Source organism: Ceratotherium simum, chromosome 7 (assembly GCF_057802395.1).
Source record: "Ceratotherium simum simum isolate JZ-2026a chromosome 7, ASM5780239v1, whole genome shotgun sequence".
NCBI lineage: Eukaryota > Metazoa > Chordata > Mammalia > Perissodactyla > Rhinocerotidae > Ceratotherium > Ceratotherium simum.
In genome coordinates, this window is record NC_141906.1 from 27,923,366 (window position 1) to 27,951,026 (window position 27,661).

Genomic DNA, 27,661 nt, shown 5'->3' on the forward strand with positions numbered 1-27,661 from the left:
AGAGCGGGCACAGCATGCAGGTGTGGGGTGAGGACTAGCGTCAAAAGAGCATGACTGCTCCATCTAGTAGATACGATGTTTTACTGTATTAGATAATGAGGACACGGGAGGGAGCACAAAGCAAGAACGAAATGCTGCGGGATTGTCACTCAGTCCCAGCCTCCCAGAAACACTAGCATGGGGCGTCAGAAGCTTCTGACACCTGCTGCCCCTCAGCTCCTCCTTGTCTCCTCCCACTTCGTCTCCCCTCCCTCCCCTGCGGCCTTCGCGCCTTCGCTTTTCCTTCCTCCCATTGCTCCTCCCACTCTCCTCCTCACCCCCCTTCATTTCAGACTTGGCCTCTGACGGGAAATCAAAAGTGAAATAGCGAGGCCCTGAGTCCCCTGAAATGGTGAGTGAACCTGGCTAGACCGAGCTCCCGCAGCCCTCCCTGGGGGACCTTTCTCCCTTGCCCCAGATCTGAAGAGCCTCTTCCAACTAGTCCCCACCCCTAGAGCCTTCAGTCTCAGTTTTCCCCTCTCCGCAGCAGCGCTTGCTCACCCCAAGCCCAGGAGTTCTTCCTGCCGTGGCGGGTCTGCCTGGGAGGAGGCTGGGCTGTGAAGGGGACTTCCAAAGTCACCTGGGAAGAGCTAGGGCTTCCCTACTGCTGGCACGTGAGCTAGGAAGAGGGTCCCTGTGAAGCTGGGAGAACCAGGACTGCGACCTAGCTCCGAGCGTGGTCCAGGGGAGCACAGGGTGCGGTAGGTCTACAGTTCTTGGGATTCTAGTCCCCGAAAGTACCCCTCTGGGGGTGAGAGGGGCAGGGTGGTCTAGGATGTTGGAAATGTGTGGGTCTCTGCCCTGGAGGATTTGAAGACAGGTACCAGGTTGGGAGTAGCTGAGAGAAGAGCCCAGCAAGTGCTCTACCACATGTTCCTGTGTGTATATATACATATACAATTATGTATACATGCGCATACATATGCACACCTACATATATACACATACATGTACAGATATATACAGTCATGTGCAACATAACAATGTTTTGGGCAATGACCGACCGAATATAAGACAGTAGTCCCATAAGATTAGTACCGTATCCCATAGGTGTGTAGTAGGCTATCTCATCCAGGTTTGTGTCAGTAAACTCTAAAATCACAAAACACAGAAATAGCCTAAGAACGCATTGCTTAGAATCTATCCCCATAATAAGCGACACACGACGGTATACTTATAAGAATATATAAAATATAAATGTTCTTCTGCATATATTCATATAACATATACAACTCCTGTGGTTGTTGCAAAGACTAATGAAGATGTGCACAAAGCATGTAGCACCTTCTCTGGCACATGGAAGGTACATGGTAAATGGTCACTATTGTTGTGATTAACTTCACAGCAAAGTGGAGGACTGTTTTCAGCCCCTCCAGTTCTCTCTCCCTCATGTTTTTCTTTGAATTGTTTTGTTTTTCTCACACAACCCTTCTCATATTCTTTCCATTTCTCCTTTCCCCACTAGGCCACCCTATGATTTCCACAGTGCTGCTTTAATAGGAACATTACCGCTATGGCCTCAGCAACGCCCTTGGCAATGATGTGGCAGGAGGTCACGTGCTCTATCTGCCTGGATCCCATAATGGAGCCTGTGAGCATTGAATGTGGCCACAGCTTCTGCAAAGAATGCATCTCTCAGGTCGGGAAGGATGGGGACCGCAGCTGTCCTGTGTGCCGGCACAACTTCATGCTCAGCAACCTCCGGCCCAATCTGCAGCTAGCCAACATGGTGAATCACCTTAGACAAATCAGCCAGGGTGCGAAGAAGGGCACACAGGAGGAGCGGTGTGGGGTGCATGGAAAGAAACTTCACCTGTACTGTGAGGAGGATCGGAAGGCCATTTGCTGGGTGTGTTCCCAGTCCCTGAAACACCGTGACCACCCCATGCTCCCTATTGAGGAGGCTGCTCAGGGGTACCAGGTGAGCCCTTAATATGGAGGCATGAACAGGTAGAAAGGAGATGGGGCCCTGATAAGTGCTTTGTTCCCCAGAGCTGCGGATGGGAGAGAGTCATCTGTGGAGTTGAGGGGTTGGAGAAAGGAAGGGTGCTTCCCGCCTTCCATGGCTAATTTAAGGGGAGAAGTGCAAGCTCAGCACAACCTTCTCATTCCCCAGGAACAGGGGATGTGCTCTGGGAAAATGCTGCAAGGATCGTGTTTCCTTGTGGCCTCCTGGTTAATTAGGAGTGGGTAGTACCCCCACCCCTGCCACCTCACCAGTGTGGCTCTATTTTGTAAGATCAGGCTTTATCCAAAATCATCCCATCCACAGAATGCCTGCCTCAATCAGGTTCTAGTCCTCCCTGCTTCTCTGCACTCAGGCTTTTCTAAGATCCGGTATGATCTTCCCCTACCTCATGTCTGCCTGCCCTACTTCTTGGTCTGGGTGGCGTTAACCTGTTATCTTTCTCTGCAGGAGAAGCTCCAGCTGGCATTAGGGAAATTGAGAAAAGATCAGGAGTTGGCTGAGAAGTTGGAAGTGGATGTTGCAATGAAGAGAGAAGACTGGAAGGCAAGAATCACGTCCCAAAGGGAATCCTAGATCAGAAGCCTGGGGAGGGACCAGGGTCCTGGACTCAAGAAAGCCCTAAGTATAGCTCTGCCTGTCTGAGGAGTGATAGAGTCGGAATATCTCACTCTGCAAGAACCAGCCATCCTTGTCTTCTGATGAAGAAAATGAAAATGTGGTGGCTCAAAGAGAGCTCACAATCAGACTCAGAGATCAAGAGTCTTAGGAGAAGGTGCCGAGGAACAAGCCGTACACTAAAGCTCCTGTTCCTTGAGCCCAGTCTTAGGGGATGACAGCACCAGTGCCTTGCTCTCTGGGACAGAGGTGTCCCAGGAGAGATGCCCAATGGCTAGGCCTGATGGGAAATGACAAGGGCTGTGAGGAACAGACTTAAGGCAACCAGCGAGGCCTGAGGTAGGAAACCCAGACTGCCCAGGTAGTTTCTTTATTGTGTCCAGATCACTGGTCCAAAGTAGAATGCAGAACTAATGCTTGTTCTGCACTGGTGATTTGGAGGTGGGGGAGGTCAGGGATTAGAGAGGAGTGGAAGGAGCTGACGGCCAGTAGATCCCATGAGAGGAATGTTTGTGAATGGAGAAGGGTGAGTCAGATGGTGGCGGCAGCAGGGTTCATCCTGTGTCATTGGGCAACTGTCCACTCACTAGCAGGAGAGAGGAAGTAGAGAATTGCCCAAACTCCCTTTCCCCAGGACATAGGAACAGTTTTGTGAGCCTGTCTTTGTGAGGTGGTTGGGGGTGGGGACAGGTGTTACTCTCCTAATAACTCACTGAGATGAAGACAATGGGGCACATTTGGCTGGTGACAGGGTTTTCAAAGAGGTTGAGGAAGGTCTCTGATACCATAGGCTGATGCAGCTCTGGTTGTAGGGCAGCTACAGTGTGGCCCCCACCAATCCCATTCCCCTCTTAGTCCCAGAAGCTTCACCCACCTACCTCCCCAGCAAATTGTGTATGTGTGTGTCTCTGTGTGTGTTTATTTCAGAGAAAGCAAGAGTGGTGAGTCTACAGGGAATAGAAATAGGTGTGGACACCTCCATTCCTGAGCCTGGCAGATTTTGATAAAAACCATGTCTCTCTTTCCATTGACACCAAAGAGGAAGGTTGAGACACACAAATTGCGGATTCAAGCGGAGTTTATGCAGGTGAAAAACTTCCTGGCTGAAGAGGAACAGAGGCAACTGCAGGAGCTGGAGAATGAAGAGGGGATACAGCTGAAAATCCTGGGGGAGACGGAGGCCAAGCTGACCCAGCAGAGCCAGGCCCTGCAGGAGCTGATCTCAGAGCTGGAGAGGACGACTCGGGGCTCAGCGCTGGAGCTGCTGCAGGTGAGACCTGGGGACAGACCTCACTCTGAGATTCAAGGAGTAACTGAAAAAAGCCAGAGCTCTCTGGAGCTACCATCAGAGCAAACAGAAACCCCGTCTGTTATTTTCTTAAATGAAACAACCTGGAATTTGGATTCATGAGTGGTTTGCATTCAAGGCATGGAAAGGCACAGATTTAGGAAGGAATATTCCATGCACTAATTAAAAGAAATGGACTTCCCTGGTAGTGCCGGCTCCAACACCTCCCAGGTTCATGACCTTGAGAAAGTTCCTTAATCTTTCTGAATATCAGGTTTCTCATATGTTAACTGGATATCATAATATAACATATCTCAAATAATTTTGTGAGGATTAAATGAGAGAATCCATGAAGGCTCTTAGGTGAGTGTTGGGCCATGGGAAGATTTTCGTAAATGTAATGTAACTAAAAACACTGAACTGAACATTTGAAGACAGTAGCCCAGCCCCAGCCCTGCCACCAATTCTCTCCTTAACCCTAAGCTAAGTCATTTTCCTTTCCTAGAACTAATTTCTCCATTTGTGAAACAGGGGGCAGGGAGTGTGCAAAATAACAAGGGTTCCCCAAACTTTAGTCATAAATGCGTCATTTTTACAATTTCTGCTACTTCGATGAACTACCCAAATGACTTGAGCATGTTCTTTTTCTTTAAATTGTCTCACTCTTTTACCTGAATAAATTTCGTTTAAAAGGAAATTTGTCCTAAGCAATAGTAGCCGAGAAATCATGTGTTGATATGTTGGTGATATTTTTTCTAATTTATTTTATGACAATAATAATAATAACTGCAAATGCTTAAATATCACACATGACATGCCAGGCATTCAATCCCTCGTGACAAGGCAAGGGGTGGGTACTACTATTGTCCCTACTTCACAGGTGAGAAAACCAAGGCGCAGAGATGTTAAAAGAGTTAGTGAGAGACTAAAGCTAAGTAACTTGACCAAGTTCACCTGAATAGTAAGAGGTAGAGCTAAGATTAAAATAAGTATGTAACTATTTTTAAAAATTCATTGGTGTATTTTCTACCTGAAGTCACCTCACATCCGCCCATGATATGTCTGCCTCACTTGAGGAAACTATGGACTAGATGGCCTCTAAGTTTTCTCTTCTATAACATTCTATGGTTCTCCTTTTCCCACACCTTTCCACTGTCTCCCAGTCATATGTAGTCCTGAAACCATTTCTTTCTGGTTTGTGCAAAGCTGACTAGCTTGACTTGACTTGGCAGGCTCTCTCCTTCTCATTATCTAAATCTGACTTCTGCCCAACATAGAGCCAAGCTTTCTAATGCACACTGGACTGGGCCTGGAAGCCTGCCAGTTCCCAGGGAAGGGCTTCCAGCCCCTGCAACAGAATATCCTCAAGTGATTTGATTTCACATACATGAGGGGGCAACATCAACTACAGCACAGGACAGAGCTTCAACTAGCCACCCTTTCCTCCCTAGACTACTCAAACCCACAAAAGAGAGAGAGCAGTTTCTGTGCATCCTGACTTGGCCATTCTTTCCCTGTGACTGTCTCTGGGCCTCAGGAAGTCTGGGCTATTTGCCCCTCTCCCTTCTCTTGCCCCTCTTTTCCCTAGAATCTAGTCTTTCTAATTTGTTTTCTGAGTCAGAGTTCTTAACTTTATCATCCTTCCCCTGCTTTAGGTCACACCCATGCTGGGTTTCTGGTTACCCCACAAGCCTCCATACATTCCTTCTGCTCCAAGTTGGTCAGAATATCTTTTGGGCCTTGGCCCAGAGGAAGCGGGTAGAGCAGTGTCCTATGGACCTCAGGGTGGCATCACATCACCCACAGGACTGAAGTCTCAATGGTAAACCAGTGACCCCAGAACTTACTTTCTGTCTCTTTTCTCCTCAGGAGGTGGACAGTGTCCTGGAAAGGTAAGGAGGGGTTTTCCTGTTAGAGGACGTGCAACAGGAAGCATGCGTACCTGTCAAAAAGGTTATTGAGTCTGAAAAACATGCACTGATGTTTCCCCGATACTTCTCCTTAATCTCAAAGACCCAATCCTCCATAAGACATTTTCTGGTCTCAGAAGGCTAATTGATGGACATCTCTGTTGGTTAGTTGCCCAAAGTAATTGAACTGTAACATCTTCACAAAGTGAAGCTGTGACAAATACGCAAAATCTGGGAAGTTCTGCATCTACACCCTCCTGGGACTCCTTCTTTAAAAAGAATCTAACCAATGATAAACTTCCCAGAAAGGGTCATGAGTAGGACCCATGGCATGGGCGAGATACCATGAGGTTCCTTACAGAAGTGTTTCATCATATGTCAGATGCCTTGCCTGTAAAATGAAACAGAAAGTGCTTGTGTGGTGACCTCAGGCTTGGAGAGGAGATATAGACTATCCACATGCTGTGGAGTCCCATGTAGCCAGGAAGGCCTGGATAGGAGCTAAGTCCTACCTTCTTTGGCCTCCCTCCCCCAGAGATCCTAACATAGGAGGCGTTTGTAAATTTACACTGAATTAAATTATCAGTCATCCTCAAGGGAGGCTATAGTGTTAGGGTTTGGGGAAGATGAGGTAGAAGTACGGAACGGGGTCTCTAACTCTATTTTCCCCCAGGAGTGAGTCCTGGAACCTGAAAAAGCTGGACATTGTCTCCCCACACCTGAGGAGTGTGTGCCGTGTGCCAGTGCTGAAGAGGATGCTGAGGACTTATGGAGGTAAAGCGAGTGCCAGGAGGGTGAGACTGGCCTGCTAGGGAGCAAAAGGGGATATCAAGGGTGCAGAGTATGTCCTAGGGTCCAGAAGAGATGGCAGGTTGGAATAGGTGGAGCAAGGGTGGATGACATTCCCTCAAATGTCAGGGCAAGAGCCAGAGCTGGCTAAGGGGTCATTTCCTCACACAGTGAGGCTCAGGATCACCCCTCATCCCCATCCCCTGACAGGCACAGAGTTACTGACACCTCGCACTCTCCATGCCTGACTGTGGTCCTCTCTTTGCAGTTCACATCACTCTGGATCCACACACAGCCAATCCGTGGCTCATCCTTTCAGAGGATAGGAGACAAGTGATGCTTGGAGACACCCAGCAGAAAGTGCCTGAAAATAAGGAGAGATTTGATAGTTACGCCATGGTCCTGGGTGCCCAGCACTTCAACTCTGGAAAACATTACTGGGAAGTAGATGTGACGGGAAAGGTGGCCTGGGAACTAGGGGTTTGTCAAGACTCTGTGGAGAGGAAGGGGTGTTTTAAGATCAGCCCCAAGAATGGCTTCTGGACAATTAGGCTGTTGAAGAAACAAAAATATAAGGCTGTCACCAACCCCCAGACACCCCTCCACCTTCAGGTGCCTCCACGCCAAATTGGGATCTTCCTAGACTATGAGGCCAGCACTGTCTCCTTCTATAACATCACTGACCATGGCTCCCTCATCTACACCTTCTCTGAATGTGCCTTCGTTAGACCTCTGCATCCCATCTTCCGTCCTGGTGTCAATGTCACGGGAAATAAGACAGCCCCTCTGACCCTCTGTCCACTGAGGATGAGATGATAGGGATCCACTGACTGTTGATGGCTCTCTCTGGATACTGACACCCCCTCTATTGGTATCCCTTCTCAGCTACTGACACTGCCTCATTTTCCCATGAATTCTGAAACAACTTTGTCTCTCCAGAGGTGTTTGGTACCAGCAAGCACAGTTGGCAAGGAGGTCACTGAAAGTCTTTGTCAAATGACATTCAGCATCAATATTCCTGCCCTAGATTGCTTTATGATTCCCTCCATGAAACAAACTACTGACATTTGGCCTAGACTCATCCAGATCAACCAAAACATGTTTCTGCCTTCTTTATGTTACTCAACTTTTGTTTTCTCCTCTCCTTCACTAGGCCTTTGGTCAGATCTCTGTCATCTATCTTGCATTGTTAGGAAGGGCTTCCTAAAGAACTTGGGCCTCCATCTTTCCCATTCAGTTGTGGTTCTTGTGCACATCTAGGAGTATCTTTCCAACATGCACACATCTGATCATAAGTAGCTCCACCACTGCCTATAGAAAAATAGCCGTACTTTATAAATAAAGGCTGAATTATGCATGCCTTAGACTGCCATGTTAAATATCCAGCCTGCTGTGCCTCCCACAGTCCCACCGTTATTTCCCAACCACATCCTGTTGATAATGGAGTTGGTTAAAGGGCATATCAATCTAAATTGTGTGATGGTTTTCTGATATGTCACCCTGGCTAGCCTATAAGCCCCCAGCATTTCAATCGAACACTTATCTAGATGTTAAGATATTTTGTAGATGTTAGTAAAGTCCATAATCGTTTGCCTTTAAGTAAGGGAGACTGAATTAGGCCCACCCAGCTTATCTAGGACAATCCAGTGGCAGGCCGTAAAAGCAGAACTGAGGCCTCCACCTGTGAATAGCTGCCTCAGCTTCTGCCCAAGACTTCCAGCTTGCCCTTCCTGATGGCCTGCCACAGATTTAGGATTTGCCTTGCCAGCCCCCTTATTGAGTAACCTAATTCCTTGCAATAAATCTCTTAATATTTATCTCCTTCTAGTTCTGCTTCTCCAATTGAACCTGATTGGTATGAAGGCCAGGACTAAGGTAACAGCATCACCTAGTGACAGCAAACACCTTCTTGAGTTTAAGCTTTTAAGGTTGGAACAATGAAGCTCTACACCTGAGCCAATAGGAGGCTGTGAGAGAGCCATATCCTTCCAGGAACCCTTATTCCTTATCTAAAATAGAATCTCAGGTTTCCCTTAGCATATCTGCTAAATATTTCATGAGAAATTTAGGTACTTTACAAAGATGTCAGTGACCTTGAAAAGAGTTTATTGATAAAAGTTGTTTCTAGTTCGTCTAGAGATGAGTAATGGTCTCTCTTAACACTGGACAGAAAGAGGGTACTTTGAAGGGCGAATACAAAGAACAGAATCCTCAGGCAAGATGACAACATTACAGAGCTAAATTAATATAAGTTGGCAAAGTCCACCAGTGTCTTGGTGATAAACTGGAGGAAGAATATGGAGGAGAACTCAGTCCTACATGAATGGGGATGTCTTGGGAAATGGTTGGATTCTGTATGTCAGGGTCACAGAGAACTATTTTTAGAAAGAAAGATAGAAAATAAACTCATTTTTCTGCTTCTCTGTGTCTCTGCCTTGGGGTTGACCAATGTAAATGATGGTTTGTTCCCTTCAATTGATATACTGGTGGGAGGAGACTATTATAATGATATAAACTTAAATACTCTTACTTCTCAAAATCTGAATACCTTGGCATATGGGGTTACCCTGGTACTTGGAGATGTACATTACATAGATGATGTACTACCATCCCTTGGACTCCACCTAAAGATTAAGTAGTAAAGATTTCATAGTATCTCAACTTTTATCCCTACCAATAATTACTAACAAGTGATTTAGGCATATCTCTGCATGTCACACAAAGATTCTCCTGAGCGGGGCTGGCCCGGTGGCCTAGTGGCTGAGTTTGGCGTGCTCTGCTTCGGCAGCCTGGGTTTGGTTCCCTGGGGCAGACCTAAACCCCTCAGCAGTGGCCGTGGCATTGTGGCGACCCACATACAAAATAGAGGAAGATTGGCAACAGATGTTAGCTTGGCAAATTATCCTTAGGGAAAAAGAAAAATTCTCCTGAGAAATGAGGGAAGATTCTACCATCACCAATTCTGATTTTGATTAATATATCCTTTAAAATGCAAATAAGGCCTGTTGACTTTTGTGATATTTGATTCTACAACTTCTTTTTAATTAGCAGAGGCAGAAATTAATACACCAAAATTGTAAAGATAAATAAGCTAAGGCACAAAGAAGTTAAATTTATTCACTGCTTACTCTGTCATGCATATTCAAGATGCTGTTTATATTTTTTAGTTCTATCGCAGCCATATGATAAAGGTATAATCAAGAAATTTAAAGATTATGGTGATCCTCCGCTTTTATTTATGAAACTATATATTTTATATTCTAAATTTTTTCAGCGGTTGTGGTATAATTGACAAATAAAAATTATATATACTTAGGATGTACTCTTAAATATATATGTATACTTTGTGAAATGATTGCCACAATCAAGCTAATTAATGCATCCATCACCTCACCTATTTACATTTTGTATGTGTGTAGTGAGAATACTTAAGATCAACTCTCCTACCAAATTTCAACTATACAATACCATATCATTAACTGTAGTCACTATGCTCTACATTAGATCCTCAGAGATTATTCATCTTATAACTGAAAGTTTGTACCCTTCGATCAGCATCTCCCTATTTCTCCCACCCTTGCGCCCCTGGCAACCACCTTTCTATTCTCTACTTCTATGAGTTTGACTTCTTTAGAAACCACATATAAGAGAGATCATACAGTATTTGTCTTTCTGTGTCTGGCTTATTTCACTTAGTATAATATCCTCTAGGTTAATCCATGATGTCACAAATGGCAAGATTTCCTTCTTTTTATAGTTGACTAATATTTTTGTATATATATACTACATTGTCTTTTTTTCCTCCAGGTTTATTGAGATATATTTGACATATAACATTTTAGAAGTTTAAGACATACAACATAATGATTTGATATACGTATATATTGCAAAACAATCACAGCAATAAGGTTAGTTAACACATCCATCACTTTCCATAGTAATATTTGTGTGTGTGTGTGTGTGTGGTGAGAAATTTTAAGATCTACTGTCTTAGCAACTTTCAAATATACAGTACAGCATTACTAACTATAGTCATCATGCTGTACATTACATCCCTAGAACTTATTCATCTTGTAACTGGAGGTTACAACTGATTTTTGTATGTTGGTTTTGTATCCTGCAACTTTACCGTATTCAGTTATTACTTCTAAAAGTTTTTTGGTGGATTCTTTAGGGTTTTCTGTATATAAAATCATGTCATCTGCAAACAGTGAGAGTTTCACCTCTTCCTTTCCAGTTTGGATCCCTTTTGTTTCTTTTTATTGCCTGATTGCTCTGGCTAGGACTTGCAGTACTTGGTTAAATAGGAGTGGTGAGAGTGGGCATCCTTGTCTGATTCTTGTCCTTAAAGGGATAGCTTTCAGTTTTTCACCATTGAGGATGATATTAGCTGTGGTTTTGTCATATATGGCTTTTATTATGTCGAGGTACTTTCCTTCTATACCCATTTTATTCACAGTTTTTATCATAAATGGATGCTGTATCTTGTCAAATGCTTTCTCTGCATCTATTGAGATGATCATGTGATTTTTATTCTTCATTTTATTAATGTGGTCTATCACGTTGATTGATTTGCGAATGTTGAACCATCCCTGCATACCTGCAATAAATCCCACTTGATCATGGTGTATAATCTTTTTAATGTATTGTATGCGATTTGCTAGTATTTTGTTGAGGATTTTTGCATCGATGTTCATCAGTGATATTGGCCTGTAATTTTCTTTTTTTTGTGTTCTCCTTGTCTGGTTTTGGATATCAGGGTAATGTCGGCTTCGTAGAATGAGTTAGGGAGCTCCCCCTCATCCTGAATTTTTTGGAAGAGTTTGAGAAGAATAGGTATTAAGTCTTCTTTGAATGTTTGGTAGAATTCCCCAGGGAAGCCGTCTGGTCCAGGACTTTTATTTTTGGAGAGGTTTTTGATTACTGTTTTGATCTCCTTACTGGTGATTGGTCTATTAAAATTCTCTATTTCTTCCTGATCCAGTTTTGGAAGGTTGTATGATTCTAAGAATTTATCCATTTCTTCCAGATTGTCGAATTGGTTGGCATATAGCTTTTCATAGTATTCTCTTCTAATCTTTTATATTTCTGAAGTATCTGTTGTAATTTCTCCTCTTTCCTTTCTGATTTTACTTATTTGAGCCTTCTCTCTTTTTTTCTTGGTGAGTCTAGCTAAAGGTTTGTCAATGTTGTTTATCTTTTCAAAGAACCAGCTCTTGGTTTTATTAATTTTTTCTATTTTTTTTAGTCTCTATTTCATTTATTTCTGCTCTGATTATTATTATTTCCCTTCTTCTACTGATTTTGGGCTTGGTTTGTTCTTCATTTTCCAGTTCCTTTAGGTGCATTTTTAGATTGTTTATTTGCGATTTTTCTTGTTTGTTGAGATAGGCCTGTATTGCTATAAACTTCCCTCTTAGAACTGCTTTTGCTGTATCCCATAAATTCTGGCATGTCATATTTTCATTTTCATTTGTCTCCAGGTATTTTTTTATTTCTCCTTTGATTTCTTCATTGACCCAATCACTGTTCAGTAGCATTTTGTTTAATCTCCACATATTTGTCTCTTTTCTGATTTTCTTCCTATAGGTGATTTCTAGTTTCATACCATTGTGGTCAGAAAAGATGCTTGGTATTATTTCAATCTTCTTAAATTTATGTAGACTTGTTTTGTGGCCTAATATGTTATCAATCCTGGAGAATGTTCCATGTGCATTTGAAAAGAATGTGTATTCTTCAGTTTTTGGATGGAATGCTCTGTATATATCTACTAGGTCCATCTGTTCTAGTGTATCATTTAAGGCCAATTATACTTATTGATCTTCTCTTTGGATGATCTATCCGTTGGTGTAAGTGGACAGTTAAAGTCCCCTACTATTATTGTGTTACTGTCTCTTTCTGTTTTTATGTCTGTTAATAATTGCTTTATATATTTAGGTGCACCTACATTGGGTGGGTAGATATTTACAAGTGTCATATCCTCTTGTTGGATTGTTCCCTTGATCATTATGTAATGCCCTTCTTTGTCTCTTTTTACAGTTTTTGTTTTAAAGTCTATTTTGTCTGGTGTGAGTACTGCTACCCCAGCTTTCTTTTCATTGCCATTTGCGTGGAGTATTTTTTTCCATCCCTTCACTTTCAGTTTGTGAGTGTCTTTAGGTCTGAAGTGTGTCTCTTGTATGCAGCATATATATGGGTCTTGTTCTTTTATCAAATCAGCCACCCTATGCCTTTTAATTGGAGCATTTAGTCCATTGACGTTTAAAGTAGCCATTTATAAGTATGTACTTACTGCCATTTTTTAACTTTTTTTTTCTCAGTGTTTTAGTAGTCCTCTATACAGAATTGATGGTCTCTTTAGTTTGACCTGTCTGAAAGTTCTACTCTGTAACTCCCTTCCTCCCTCATTTTATGTTTTTGATATATCTAACCTCTTTATTGTGCATTTGTATCCATTACCCTCTTATCATGGAAATAGATAATTTTTCCTATTTGTGATCTTCTCTTTTCCCCTTAAATCAGTCCCTTTAACATTTCTTGTAGCACTGGTTTCTTGGTGACAAACTTCTATAATTTTTGCTTGTCTGTGAAAGTTTTTATCTCTCCTTCCATTTTGCGTGATAACCTTGCTAGGTAAAGTATTCTTGGCTGTAAGTTTTTTCCCTTTAGCACATTAAATATATCGTGCCACTCTCTTCTAGCCTGTAAGGTTTCTGCTGAGAAGACAGCTGATAGCTTTATGTGGTTTCCTTTGGATGTAACTTGTCTTTCTCTTGCGGCTTTTAGGATTCTCTCTTTATCTTTAATTCTAGCCATTTTGATATGATGTGTCTTCGTGTGGGCCTCTTTGGGTTTATCTTGTTTAGTACTCTCTGTGCTTCCTGTACCTGGATGTCTGTTTCCTTCCTTAGGTTAGGGAAGTTTTCATCTATTATTTCTTCAAATAGATTCTCTGCCCCTTTGTCTCGCTCTTCTCCTTCAGGGACACCTATAACACAGATGTTAGTGTGCTTGATGTTGTCCCAGAGGTCCCTTAGACTGTCCTCACTCTTTTTAATTCTTTGTTCTTTTACCTGTTCAGCTTGGGTAATTCTTCTAGTCATTCGTCCAGCTCGCAGATCCCTTCTTCTGTATCCTCTACTCTGCTTTTGAGTCCCTCTAGTGAATTGTCCATTTCCAGTACTGTATTCTTCATTTCTGATTGGTTCTTTTTTATATCTTCCATTTCTTTGTTGACATTCTCACTGAGCTCATCTATTCCTCTCCTCAGATCAGTGAGCATCCTTAACACTCTTTGTTTGAACTCTCTGTCGAGTAGATTGTTCATTTCTGTTTCACTTAGTTCCTTTTCTGGGGTTTTGTCCTGTTCCCTTACTTGGAATGTGTTCCTTTGTCTTCTCATTTTGCCTCTTTCCCTGTGCTTGTGTCTGTGTATTAGGTAGGTCAGCTACATCTCCTGCTCTTGGTTAGTTGACCTTATGTAAGTGATGCCTTAGGAGGCCTACAGTGTGCTTCCTTTAGTTCTCAATGTTCCAGGACTGACCCCTATGTGGGCTACGTGTGTCCTTCTGTTGTGGCGTGTTTGCTCTCCCTGTAGGCACCCAGGAAGGCTGAGTTATGCTCCTGGTCAGCTGTTGTAGTGCTCAGCTGCTTGTAGTTGTTGTGGGCCCTTCAGTCTCTTTATTGGGTATCGGAAGCCCCAGCACAGTTGGCTGCAAGTTCTAATACCACATTTGTGTTGCAGTATTTCTTTTAAGTGAGTAGGCCCCTAGCATGACAGGTTGTTAGGCTAGGGGCTTACAATTGCTATAAGCCTCCAGCTTTTAGGTCTCTTGTCAGCTCTCTGAAGATTGCAGCTGTGTGGGGCTGGCCTCAGGCACAGGAGCACCCAATTGTTTCAGGCTTTGGAAGGTGGGGCAAACCCCCTATGTGGGTCTTTGAGAAGCACAAGTCTTCTGCAGCTGACAAGCCCCGCTGCCCACAGGTCCACACACACAGTCAACACAGTCCTGCCCCATGTGCTCACCCCAACCTCCTAAAGTGGACCCAGTCTCTCCACGGCAGGAGCCCCACTCACTCCACCACTGCCCCACACTCTCCACCCGCTCCTTGTGCACGCCTTGCCCCACTGAAGTGGGCTCAGTCACCAAGCTGCAGAGAATCCAGTCACCAATCTATGCAGCCAAACAAGTTGCCTGAGGGCTTGTTGTTAGGTGGGGCCAGTCCCTAAGGTGGGCTGCCTGCCCTGGCTGAGCTGGATTAAATCGGTGCTCTAGTGGATGGGGCTGACCTTGGGCTAGCAGGCCTCAGGGAAAACTCCAATGGCGTCCATGTCAGCACACCCACACCAGGCCACAACAGTGTCCGCCGCCAATGTCCCAGTCCCTAGAGAGGTCTCACCTCTCACTGCAATACACTCAGAGCCTATCAGGTGAGTCTCTTTTCCCCAAAGAGCTGTGCACCTTTCTTTCTGGTGATTTTAGGTTGCTTTCTGAAACAGGTGAGTTTGGGCGTGGGCCCTTTAACAGCCAGTTTTAATTTCTTTGTGAACCAGCTTTTCTGGGGGTACTCCCCAATGTTTTAGTAGCAGGCAAAGTCAGATATTATGCCACTCGTCTTGATTGTACTGGGTCCACAAAATGCCTACAGTGGGGGCACTCCCCAGCTCAGGGCCCTGCTCCTCCAGGGAAGGCTGTGTACCTTGGGCTGCTGCCTGGCAGCCATGAAGCTGGTGGCTTGTGAAGGCGGCGTTTTCTCTCTACAGAAGGGAGTTTCTACCTCTTCCACCTCGATTAGGATTGTCCTTTGTTGCAGGAGATCCTCTTATCCAGTTTTCAGTTTTGTCTTAGGGGTAATTTTTCCACGAGTAGTTGCGAATTGGCTGTGTCCGCGGGAGGAGGTGAGTTCAGAGTCTGCTTACACTGCCATCTTGACTGGAGATCCCCAGTTGGCCATTTGTATGTCTTTTTTGAAAAATGTCTCTTCAGGTCCTTTGCCCATTTTTAAATCAGATTATTTGTTTTTTTGCTATTGAGTTGTATGGGTTCCTTATATATTTTGGATATTAACCCCTTATGAGATGTATGATTTGCAAATATTTTCTCCCATTCCATATGTTGCCTTTTCATTTTGTTGGTGGTATCCTTTGCTGTGCAGAAGCTTTTTAGTTTGATGTAATCCCATTTGTTTATTTTGCTTTTCTTGCTTGTGCTTTTGGTGTGATTGCTAAGAGCAATGTTAAGGAGCTTTCCCCTGTGTTTTTTTCTAGGAATTTTATGATTTCAGGTGTTATCTAAGTCTTTAATTCATTTCAAGTTAACTTTTGTGTATGGTGTAAGCTAATGGTCCAATTTCATTCTTTTCCATATGGACATCCAGTTTTCCTAATACCATTTATTTAACACACTATCCTTTCCTCATTTTTTATTATTTGACACTCTTGTCAAAGATTAGTTGAACAGATATGCAAGGGGTTGTTTCTGTGCGTTCTATTCCTTTCCATTAGTCCCATTTCTAATTCAAAGTAAGTGGGTTTTTTTTACTATCAATTGTATATATGATTAAATTAACATGTATTCTGTCTAGCTGTTCTCACTGCAATGTCCTAGATAAGTTCATTCTAGAAAAAATTCTCATTATGCAATATGATTTAGTTTGGTTTTGATATCCCTATTTTTCTGGGACCCTATACGTGTGCTAACAAGAGTCCCTAAGAGAATAAGTTGCTTCCACAAGGTCAAACGCATCATTTTTGGTGAAGCCAGGATCCAAATATAATTCTGATCCAGAAGCTCTTTTCTAAACACTACCGTTCTCAGGGTAACATGGCAATCTATCTTTCAAAATCATGACAAATCACTTTGTTCACAGTCAGCAGAACACTTAGTTCATAGGTCTCCACAAAGTAGACAAAGAAAATGTGAGAACCTATGTTGGTTAACATACCACAAATTCAGTCACACAAATTCAGCAGTGTTTCCACTGTGAAGACAAAGTACTGACCACGTGCTCTCGAATCTGCCTGGTCTTGACACCGTAAATGATGGGGTTCAGCATGGGAGGGGCTAACATGCAGACATTGGCCAGCAGAATGTGAGTATGGAGAGGAACATGATGCCCAAACCACTGGGTAATTATCGTAATAATGCCAGGCAAGTAGAACATGGAAATGACGCCAAAGTGGGAGCCCCACATGCCCAGGGCCTTTTGCCGAGCTCCTCAGGAAGGAAGGCAGAAGACTGCATTGAGGATGAGGGTGTAGGAAACCAAGATGAGCAAGGCATCTAGCACTATAGTAGAGTGAAGGACAGACAAGAGATACCAGACATTGACACGAATATCAGCACAAGCAAACTTGGCAACAGCCATGTGCTCACAGTAGGTATGTGGTAGCACATTGCTACAGCAGAAAGGCAATCTCTTCACCAGGAACACATCTGGGAGTATCACAGAGAAGCTTCTCAGGACCACCGCCAGGCCAACTCTCATGATTACTGCATGACAGAGCACTGTGGTATAGCACAGTGGGTCACAGATGGCCACATAGCAGTCAAATACCATGGCCAACAGAATCCCTGATTCACCAATGAAGGTGGCATGGATAAATAAAGAAGATTTGGGTGACACAGCCATCAAGGGAGATCTCCCCAGCACAGAACCAGAATATGGCCGGGGCTTCGGGCACAGTGGTAGTGAACAGGATGAGGTCAGCCACAGCCAGCATGCAGAGGAAGAGGTACATGGGTTCATGGAGGCTGTGCTCAGTGATGATGATGAAGAAAAGAAGGCTATTCCCAAGGACAGCAACAAGGTAGGAAATAAAGAAGGGGAAAGAGATCCATGTGTGCTGGTCTTCCAGGCCAGGGATGCCCAGAAGAATGAAGAGGGAGTGCCTGATACTAGTGTGGTTGGGGATTGCCGTGCCCAGGACAAATCACCTAGGTGTTGGTGTATAGGATTTGGCAATCACCTCTTCTGTCTTCCCCAGAAGACGAATAGGGTTGGAGTAGGGGAAGTGGGAACAGATTATTTTTCACTGGATGAGCAGTGGAAAGAGTCCTGGTCAGGAAGTCAGGAAACATGGGTTAGAACTCTTTGCCATTCTCTTCACTTGCTATATGATCTCAGTAAAATCACTTCCCTGCTCTGGGTCTCTTTTTTTTTTAAATAAGATTGTTATTATTTATTTATTTTTTGTTGAGGAAGATTCACCCTGAGCTAACATCTGTGCCCATCTTCCTCTATTTTTTGTATAGGGGATGCCTGCCACAGCCCGGCTTGATGAGCGGTGGATAGGTCCATGCCTAGGATCTGAACCTGTGACCCCACACTCTCAAAGCAAAGAGCGTGAACTTAACCACTGTGCCACAGGGCTGGCCCCTCTGGGTCTCTCTCTTATTACCTTAAAACTAAAGGTGGGGAGAAGTTGGATTAGATCATCTATAAAAGAGTCATTCCAGCTCTTGAATGCCATAGCTCTGAGTCTCAGGTTGTTATAAACAGTTAAGAGCTATGAATAACAAACACTGCAGGTTCCACTTTGGATCTGCAGATTGTGATCTGCATCTCAAAAGGAAAATGGTAACTGAGTTGATTGTCAATTTACTGAGCAGGTACCATGGCTCCTGGAGGACCCACTTGGGAGGAGACAGACAATTAAGTAAAATATCTATCTATATAATATGGATAACATAGAGAAAAAGTTGAACACAGGGAGCTGCAGAAACATAGAAAGCTTCCTAGAAATTCAGAAAAAGTTTTCTAAAAGTGTCACCCTGAGTCAAACCTTGAAGAATAAGTAATAGTTTGCCAAGTAAAGTTATGGAAGGAAGGAATTTATGGAAAGGAGGGAAGTACAAGAAAATTTATGTGAGGAGGGAAAAACATGAACAAAGTCACAGATCTGAAAGGATGTGGAGTTTGGACAAAAATTATAATGATTCAGGGTTACCAGAGCAAAGAGGACATGATACAAAATGGTAAAAAAATAATGCCAGGCAGTGAGTTAGGGACCAAATCACTGAGGTCTTTGAGCACTAGTCTAAGGAGTTTAGAATTTATGCTGAAGCAGTAAGAGCCACTGAAGGATTTGTAGTAAGAGAATGGCATGGTAAAGTTAGCATCTTAGGTAACTCTCCCTCTCGTTGTATTGTGTAAGATGGATGGGGAAGGGAGGAGGCAGATTGGAGAATGGAGACAGAGATCAGTTAGGAGGGGCTCTGTGCTAAGGGCTGCATGTGTATTACTGCAGTCACCACAGTGTGAGATAACTGTGGTCATCTCCCCCATTTTACTGATACAGGAGCAAGCAGAGCTTAGAGAGTTTATGTAGTCCCTCCACTCAAAGTCACCTGGCTAGTAAATGGTGGCGCTAGAATTTGGCTGCCCACACCATCCTTTAAATCACTTCACCTGCCCTACTCCACCTTGGTCCCCATCATCAGGTGTTTGTGACTTCCTGACTTCTGGTTCAAGGAGGAAAAACAAAAACAATCATCTGCTCTTCATTCCCTTAACCTCCCCACCCTAACCCTACCTACAAATTTATTTATATTTGTATCGTCTTTTCCGTTTCCCTCCTATTCAAGGCTTAGCCAACTCCATCTGTGCACTGGGCCCTAACCTTCTCTTCTCTTTAATTACCTCTCCTTGTTAATGTGTCACTCGAGTATTTTCAAACTCTCCCTCTGTTGGCTCTTTCTCCTTAGTATGTAATTATGTTCCAATGTCTCTTCCCCTTTCACCTTGGTTTCACAAAAGGAGGGATGTGCTCTCTCTTCATCTATTTTCTTATCACCCTCTTAATCTTTACCCAATGCCATTTTACTTAAAACCCCAATATGCCACTAACGGTCCCTTCTGTAAAATAGTCTATCACATCACAGTTGCCAAATCATGTGTTACTTTTAATTTCTTATTATTAGTAATCTCCAATTTCTATTATTAATACTTCTTTGTTTGATAATGGCAACCATTAAATATTTACTGAGTGTTAGACATATTTATTATTTATAATTATCACACCAAACCTATGAAATTGAAAGTACCAGTAATTCATGCATAAAGAAACTGACTCGCAGATAAGTAATTGCCCAAAGTCAAACAACCTGTTAGTAGCTAGGCTGATATTTGAATCCAAGATTATTAGAGTCAAAGCTTCCATTAGCTTTAAAAACTTCTATTTTGTTATGTTGATTACCGAAACCACCTTTCTTTGGTTTCCTCCCTACTCCCTTCTAATTCTCCTATTTATTCCTCAATGTCTAAGGCAATGTAATACAGGAAAAATAATATGGGCTTTAGAGTCAGACCTACCTGGGTTCAATTCCACCTCTGCCTGCTACAAATCCACATACACACAAACTTCCATTCAGATGCATATTATCACACACATTCATTTATACAGTCAACACACCCACATTCACTCACACAAATTCTGATGAAGATTTACACACTAACACATTTACACTATTCACACAAATAGCCCTTCACTATGAACACATTCACACACACACACTTTTAAACTTTCTCTCACATATATACCCGCCCAAATTCACACACAGTCATTACCCAGTCAAACTCACTCTCAGAGACAAAGTATCACTTATCTAATCATGAATTTGCCTGTCTTCATTCAGCACACTGACTCTCCTGTCATTAAATCAGTTTCCCCAGGGAGGTGGAGTTTCCAGAGGTCGTTCCACTCTTACCCCTGCCTCCAGCCTTACAGTCCCCTACCTATACCAGAAGAAGGGACTCACAGAAATGCAGTTCATAGGGCAACACCCCTGCTTCACCAGTTCCACTCTTGATTTGCCCAAACATGAGTCAGAGATATAAAATACCAGTGCTGGTCGGCACTTTATACCAGGTCTCATCAAACTGCAGCCTGTGGGCCAAATCCTGCTTACCATCTCCTTTTGTAAATAAAATTTTATTGGAGTATAGCCATGCCCAGTTATCTATGACTGTTTTCGTGGGACAGAGTTGAGTAGTTGCAACAGAGACCATGCTTGAAGCTTAAAATATTTACTCTTGCCCTTTATAAAAAATATTCACCAATCCCTGCTTTAGAATAGTCTTATCATACAACTTCTTAGTTACAAAGGCCACAGAAGGAAAGGCAATTTTCCCAAGTCACAGAGGAAGTGAGTTAAGATTTCTTGCCTCTCATTCCACTAGTATTTCTACCATGCCACAAAGCCTCTGCAGAAACGTTTTGTTCTGTCCTCTCTGACTCTGCCCTAAGGGGATGGAGAATTCCAAATATGGCCTCTATTGGGTGACCAAATGATGAAGGCAATCCATTATTGTTTCCCATGTCTCTCATCAATAAACTCAGTGTTTCCTACCTCCTTTATCCCCACACTCAGTCAGACCCCACCTTTCATGCCCCTGGGCAGAAAGGCCCACTGAGGCACCAGGCTATCCCCGTCAGTACCAACCTTCATCTCTCCTCACCCCACACTGTCCATCACAGCCATCAGGAACCAGACTGGAGCCATGGCCCTGCCTGGATGGCAGGGTGTTTCTACAACCAACAGACTATGTGCAGTGGCCAGGGGACCAAGCCAGAGGAGGAACTACAAGGCAAATTATTTTTTATCTGAACATCTTTTGGGAACCAGGAGCTTATTCATGTGTCTGTCTTCTCCCCTAGGATCTCCTCTACTGCCAGTGAAATAACTGTAAATCCCTTAGCTCTTCCCTGTCTGAATGCCAGGAGCCCCCTGTGAAAAGTATGCCTGAGAGGTTATATGAGCTTGGGAGAGAAAAGCAGGTGGGAGAGAGGTTTTGGAGGGGAGAGCTCAGGGCAGAGGATGGGAATATGGTTAGGGACCTTGATCAAGGCCTCAGAACTTACTCCAGCTCATCCCCTTCAGCCCTGATGCCCAGAAGGCACAGAGCACTTTAGGAGCTGGAATCCCGTAGATTCTCTCAATATTCATTTATTCACTTACCACCCGTTCAACCAACATGTAGCAAGTGCTAACTATGTTGACAGCACCATAATAAAATGTGGAACAAAATCAAATCCACTTAAAATTTATTTATATCATTTTGTATGTTGAACTAATGCTTTGATTCCATCATCCATGGATTATCAATGGAATATTTTCATTGATAACCTTCCACGCTTTTTTCTCCCCTATTTATGGATTTATATATTGTTGAGATCATAGTGTACACGTGGCATGCTCTTTCAATAAATTTCATAATAGAGGAATTTTCAATGGTAACAAATGTCCTATAAACCACATAGCTCCTTTAATGCAGCTACATTTGTCTCTAGCCTGACACAATGCCACACACATAGTACTCTACAAATATTTCCTGAAGAAATTGAGTGACTAAAGATTTCACCTTGGTGATGTACTACAGTATGTTTAACCATTCCATTATTATTGAATATTTATATAGCTCCCATTTTTCTCTGTTAAAAATATTCTGTGATTGAAAATATGTTCAACATCACTAATTATTAAAGAAATGCAAATCAAAACTACAATGAGATACTACCTCACACCTGTCAGAATAGCTATTATTAAAAAGACAGGAAAAAACAAGTGTTGGAGAGGATGTGGAGAAAAGGGAACCCTCATACACTGCTGGTGAGAATGTAAACTGGTGCAGCCCCTATGGAAAACAGTATGGAGATTCCTTAAAAAATTAAAAATAGAAATACTATATGATCTAGCTATTGCACTTCTGGGTATTTATTGAAAGAACACAAAAACACTAATTCAACAAAATAAATGCACCCCTATGTTCATTGCAGCATTACTCACGGTAGCCAAGAACTGGAAGCAACCGAAGTACCCATCAGTGGATGAATGAATGCAGAACATGTGGTATAGGGGCCAGCTCAGTGGCGGAGCAGTTAAGTTCACACTCCGCTTTGGCAGCCTGGGGTTGGCAGGTTCGTATCCCAGGTGCGGGACTGACGCATAGCTTGTCAAGCCACGCTGTGGTGGCGTCCCATATAAAGTAGAGGAAGATGGGCATGGATGTTAGTGCAGGGCCAATCTTCCTCAGCAAAAAAAGAGGAGGATTGGCAACGGACATCAGCTCAGGGCTGATCTTCCTCACACACACACACACACACACACACACATACACAAAAAGATGTGGTATATATACACAATGGAATACTACTCTGCCATAAAAAAAGATGAAATCTTGTCATTTGCAACGATGTGGATGGACCTTGAGAGTATTATGCTAAGTGAAATCAGTCAAATGGAGAAAGACAATTACCTTATAGCTTCACTAATATGTGGAAGATAAACAAACAAACACATAGATACAGAGAACAGATTGGTGGTTACCAGAGGGGAACAGGGTGAGGGGAGGTCAAAAGGGGTAAACAGGCACACGCGTATGGTGATGGTTGGAAACAAGACTTTTGGTGGTGAACATGATGCAGTCTATACAGAAGTCAAAATATAATAATGTATGCCTGAAATTTATATAAAGTTATAAACCAATGTTACCTCAATAAAAAGAAATATTTTGTGATGAACACATTTATAATAAGCTTTTGTACATGTTCTGGATTATTTTATTTAAATATTTGATGTTCCAAAGAAGGAAATTGTTATGGCAATGTTTCTATTTCCATGTAGTGTTTTTTATTATTTATGTAAATTTTTCATAATTTAATAATTATTTGTAATTCTTTTTTTTGTGAAGAAGTTAATTTTTTTTCACAGGAAACCTACATTTTGCCAGGCACTTTGCAATATGGGAGTGAACAAGACGGATGCCTTTGTGGAATTTATGGGACAAAGTAAAAAATAGACAATAAAGAAAAAATAAAAAGCAAAATCTTCTAACTAAGTATTTTTGTCCAGTAATATTTTGATGCCATATATTTAGAACTTGTGGAAGCCCTTGATATTTTAAAGATATAAAACCATTTGGAGGCCATTTTACTTCAAAATATTGCCCAGGTTTTATTCCAGACTAATGCCCATTTGCTTTATTGTAGAAGCTAATACTGCTTCGAGACTCATGTTATCTACCTTCTCCTATTCCTTAATGCTATCTGAAAGTCTTCTAGATTCCCTCACAAACAAATGCATGCAAGTTTAATACTGGTATCATAGGAACTTCAATGTCCATGTGGAAACCTGATTCTTCACCTTGTGCTATTGATTCCATTTCCTCCTAATCTCAATTGCATTTCCCTTCACTCCACTTTAGTTATGCATTCCCATAATTATATCCGTTCTCCACCACCAAGTCACTTATTCAAACATCCCACTCTCTAGCCACAATTACTTGCCCAAGTATGTGCTGACTATATCTGTCTTTTAACCTCACAAAAACTATTAATCTATTAACACCACAATTTTCTTTCTAAACCTCAAACCCACTCTGTATGATTTTCATTCTTAATTAACTTTAGATTCCATGCCCTTCATTATAATAACTTTCTTTTAACTATACTCAAATCCTTTAAATCTTTTCCTCCATTCTATCTGTTCCATCTCAACTTTATTATGAACCAAATCAAGAACCATAGTTGGGTAGTGACCGGGAGAGCAGAATGGTGCTACTAAAATGATTACCAACCTAGACTATTAACAGAGCCCAGCAAACTTACACATTTGCTCATCAGCTCACTCTCCCACTCCACCTAATTAAAGCATCACATATACACTCTATTCAAACCTCTAACCTTGTTTCCAGAACCTACCTCCCTATTCTTGTCAGAAAAGCTTGCCTACTAAACCAGAATCAATTAGTTAGAAACCCACAGAAATTCAAGACAATAAATTTAAAAATATATCTGCATCTGCTCCCACCCGCTCCTCCTTCCTTTCTGTTGGAGGAACAGTCTCTCCTGTCAAGGAATAATTCCTACATTTGTTCTCTGGACACTGTCTAAGAAAGAACAGCCTGAGCATTCATAACCATGGACCTGCAAAGCATTACTTAGTGTGAAAATTTGCAGTATCTGTATTGTCTGGGAAAACACCACCTGAGAAATTAACCAATAGCTGTCCTCATGTGGAGAATCCATTAAGATGGCAAATAAGCATATGAAAAGATATTCAACATCATCATACTTCATTAAGGAACTGCAAATTAAAATAACAATGAGATACCACTACACACCTATTAGAATGGCTAAAACCCAATACACTGACAACACCAAATGCTGGTAAGGATGTGGATCAACAGGACTCCTTACTCATTGCTGATGGAAATGTAAACTGGTAAAGCCACTCTGAAAAACAGTTTGGCAGTTCCTTATAAAGCTAAACATACTCTTACCAAATGATCCAGCAATCACATTCCTTAGTATGTGCCCATAGGAGTTAAAAACTTATGTCCACACAAAAACGTGCACATGGATGTTTACAAAAGCTTTTTCATAATTGCCAAAACTTGGAAACAACCAAAATGTCTTTGAACAGGTGAATGGATAAACAAACTCTGGTACATCCATACAATGGAATATTATTCAGCCATATAAAGAAATGAGATATGAAGCAGCAAAAAGACACAGAGGAACTTTAACGATTAAAAGCAAGTGAAAGAAAGTAGTCTGTAAAGTTTATATACTGAATGATTCCAAACTTATGATATCCTGGAAAAGACAAAACTATGGAGACAGTAAACCAGTCAGTGGTATCCAGGAGTTCAGGGAGAGCAAGGAGAGATAAATAGGGGGCATGTGGGAATTTTTAGGGCATTTAAAATACTCTTTATGATACTGTGATGGTGGATACATGTCATTATACATTTTTCAAAACCCATAAAATTGTACAACACAAAGAGCGTACCCTAATGTAAACTATGGACTTTTGTTAATAACAATGTATCAGTATTGGTTCATTAATTGTAACAAATATACCACACTAATGCAGGATGCTAATAATAGGAGAAACTCTCTGGGCAACGGAGGATCGAGGGGGGACGAAGATGTATATGGGAATTCTCTGTACATTCCTCTCAGTTTTTCTATAAAACTAAAACTGCCCAAAAAAGTGATATCTATTAATTTTCTTAATGTAATCCTTTTTGTTTATTTTTTCTTTTGTTTCTCTTGCTTGAGGATACATACCAAAAAGATATTGATAAGACCCATGTCAAAGATCATACTGCCTATGTTTTCTTCTAGGATTTTTATGGTTTCAGGTCTCACATTCAAGTCTTTAATCCATTTTGAGTTAATTTTTGTGTATGGTGTAAGATAGTGGTCTACTACTGCCATGTGGTGGGGGATGATCTTTGAGAAACAACTCCCAAAAAGTCAAAACTTAGGAGGATAGCTCCCTTAATGATGCCCGTGATTATACCCATCATACTTTGAGAAAGCATATGAAGGAATACAGGTTTTACATGGGTGTCCAAAGATGTGGTGAAATGTCTCCTGGCTTAACATAGTTCAAGACAGAAAACTTAGTATTCATCTAAATGAGACAATATTACATTGACTATTCCCAAAGCTGACTTGAATATTGCAGAGTTAGACATGCTTTCTAGAGAGCAGGGTGTCATTCCCCAAACAAGGAGCTGTATTTCAGTCAACCCACAGGCACTGCTTTCAGATTAGAGAGGCAAGTCTGAAAGTCTCAGGTAAGTTGCTCCAGAGGTCCACACTCAATGAGCCATTTTTCCTAGTGCCTCAGTTCCAGTTCTCTTGTCCACTGCTGCCAAAGCACATCGCATGGAGGACCAAAATTTCTGAGAAACCAGTCTCTGCCATCACCAAAGTCACTTCTGCTTTGGAAACAGCACATAAACCACTTGGTCTCATATCTGTTTCGTCTTGACCCCATAAATGATGGGATTCAGCACAGGTGGAGCAAGCATGCTGACATTGGCCAGCAGAATATGGACATGTAGTAGGATGTGGTGTCCAAAGTACTGAGTAAGAACTGAGAAGACCCCAGACCCATAAAAGAGGATGATGACACAGACATGGGAGCCACATGTGTTGAGAGCTTTGTGGTGGGCATCTTTGGAGAGGATATGGAAGACAGAATGGAGAATCAGAACATAGGAAACAAAAATGAGGACAATATCTAGGATCACTGTTGACATTAAGACAAAAAACTCATACCAGATGTTTACTTGGGTGTCATCACAGGCATATTTTGCCAAGCCAACGTGTTCACAGAATGTATGTGTAAGGATATTATTTCTGCAAAAAGTCAGCCTCTTCAGAAGAAATATCATGGGAAAAAAATGTACAGTGTGCTCTCAAGAAAACAGCCACACCAATTTTTCCTCTCAGAGAGTGGGTGAGTATCATGGTGTACCTCAACAGGTAACATATTGCAATGTAGCGGTCAAATGCCATAATCAGCAAGATGCCTGACTCAGAAATGAAGGAGGAATGTTGAAAGTAGAACTGGGCAATGCAGCTATCAAGAGAGATTTCCCTATTATTGCACCAGAAAATGGCCAATGCCTTGGGTTCCTGGTTGTGGCAAAGACAACGTCAACTCCAGCCAGCATACAGAGGAAAAGATACATAGGTTCATGGAGGCTGCTTTTGATGAGGATAATGAAGATGAGCAGACCATTTCCAAGGTGGGCAAAGACATAGGAGATGAAGAAGAGGATGGAAATCCACATATATAGGTCTTCTCAGCCCAGAATGCTCAGCAGATAAAGGACTACATTGTTAACACCAGTGTGGTTGAAGCTAGCCATTCCTGAGGCAGGCTGGTGTGGACTTTATCTTTAACTTTACCTAATGGAGACAAAGATAAATATAGATTATATATAAATGTTCTCCTTGAGTTTTCTTATTAAATATATCAAATTAAATACCTGAATTTACCACTGTTTCCTCCTAATACCCTGATAAAATGTCAGTAAAATAAGAAAAAAACATACAAACATAGAAAGAAGAAGAGAGGATAATAGCAGAGAAGTGGCAAAAACATTTTGAAAGCTTAAAAGCAGATAGATGACTATTGACTAAGCAGAGGGAATAAAACTAAAAGCTTCTAATTGAAAACAAGAATCAAGATAATATTCATTGCAGAACCCAGACAGTCTCAAGCATTAGAGGTACAAGGTAATTCT

General features: G+C 42.1%; 1 protein-coding gene and 2 pseudogenes across 1 annotated transcript; 1 reads left to right on the forward strand and 2 right to left on the reverse strand.

Annotated features, from left to right (window-relative positions):
- The first annotated feature begins 317 nt into the window (after positions 1 to 317).
- LOC101398369 (E3 ubiquitin-protein ligase TRIM21-like) lies at positions 318 to 9,023 on the forward strand. The gene is made up of 7 exons (XM_014790235.2): positions 318 to 391; positions 1,505 to 1,960; positions 2,456 to 2,551; positions 3,663 to 3,893; positions 5,781 to 5,803; positions 6,495 to 6,595; positions 6,879 to 9,023. Exons 2-7 carry the CDS (start codon positions 1,553 to 1,555, stop codon positions 7,424 to 7,426), a joined length of 1,407 nt encoding a protein of 468 aa, XP_014645721.1. The 5' UTR covers positions 318 to 391; positions 1,505 to 1,552; the 3' UTR covers positions 7,427 to 9,023.
- A 7,553-nt stretch (positions 9,024 to 16,576) lies between these two features.
- LOC101398613 (olfactory receptor 52B4-like) lies at positions 16,577 to 17,543 on the reverse strand (annotated as a pseudogene).
- An 8,795-nt stretch (positions 17,544 to 26,338) lies between these two features.
- LOC101404382 (olfactory receptor 52B4-like) lies at positions 26,339 to 27,283 on the reverse strand (annotated as a pseudogene).
- Positions 27,284 to 27,661: the final 378 nt, after the last annotated feature.

Coding starts and splice junctions, on each gene's coding strand:
- LOC101398369 (XM_014790235.2), top strand. CDS start 1,553: ATGGCCTCAGCAACGCCCTTGGCAATGATGTGGCAGGAGGTCACGTGC. Junction 2,552..3,662: donor TGAAGAGAGAAGACTGGAAG/GCAAGAATCACG, acceptor TTGACACCAAAG/AGGAAGGTTGAGACACACAA. Junction 6,596..6,878: donor GATGCTGAGGACTTATGGAG/GTAAAGCGAGTG, acceptor CTCTCTTTGCAG/TTCACATCACTCTGGATCCA.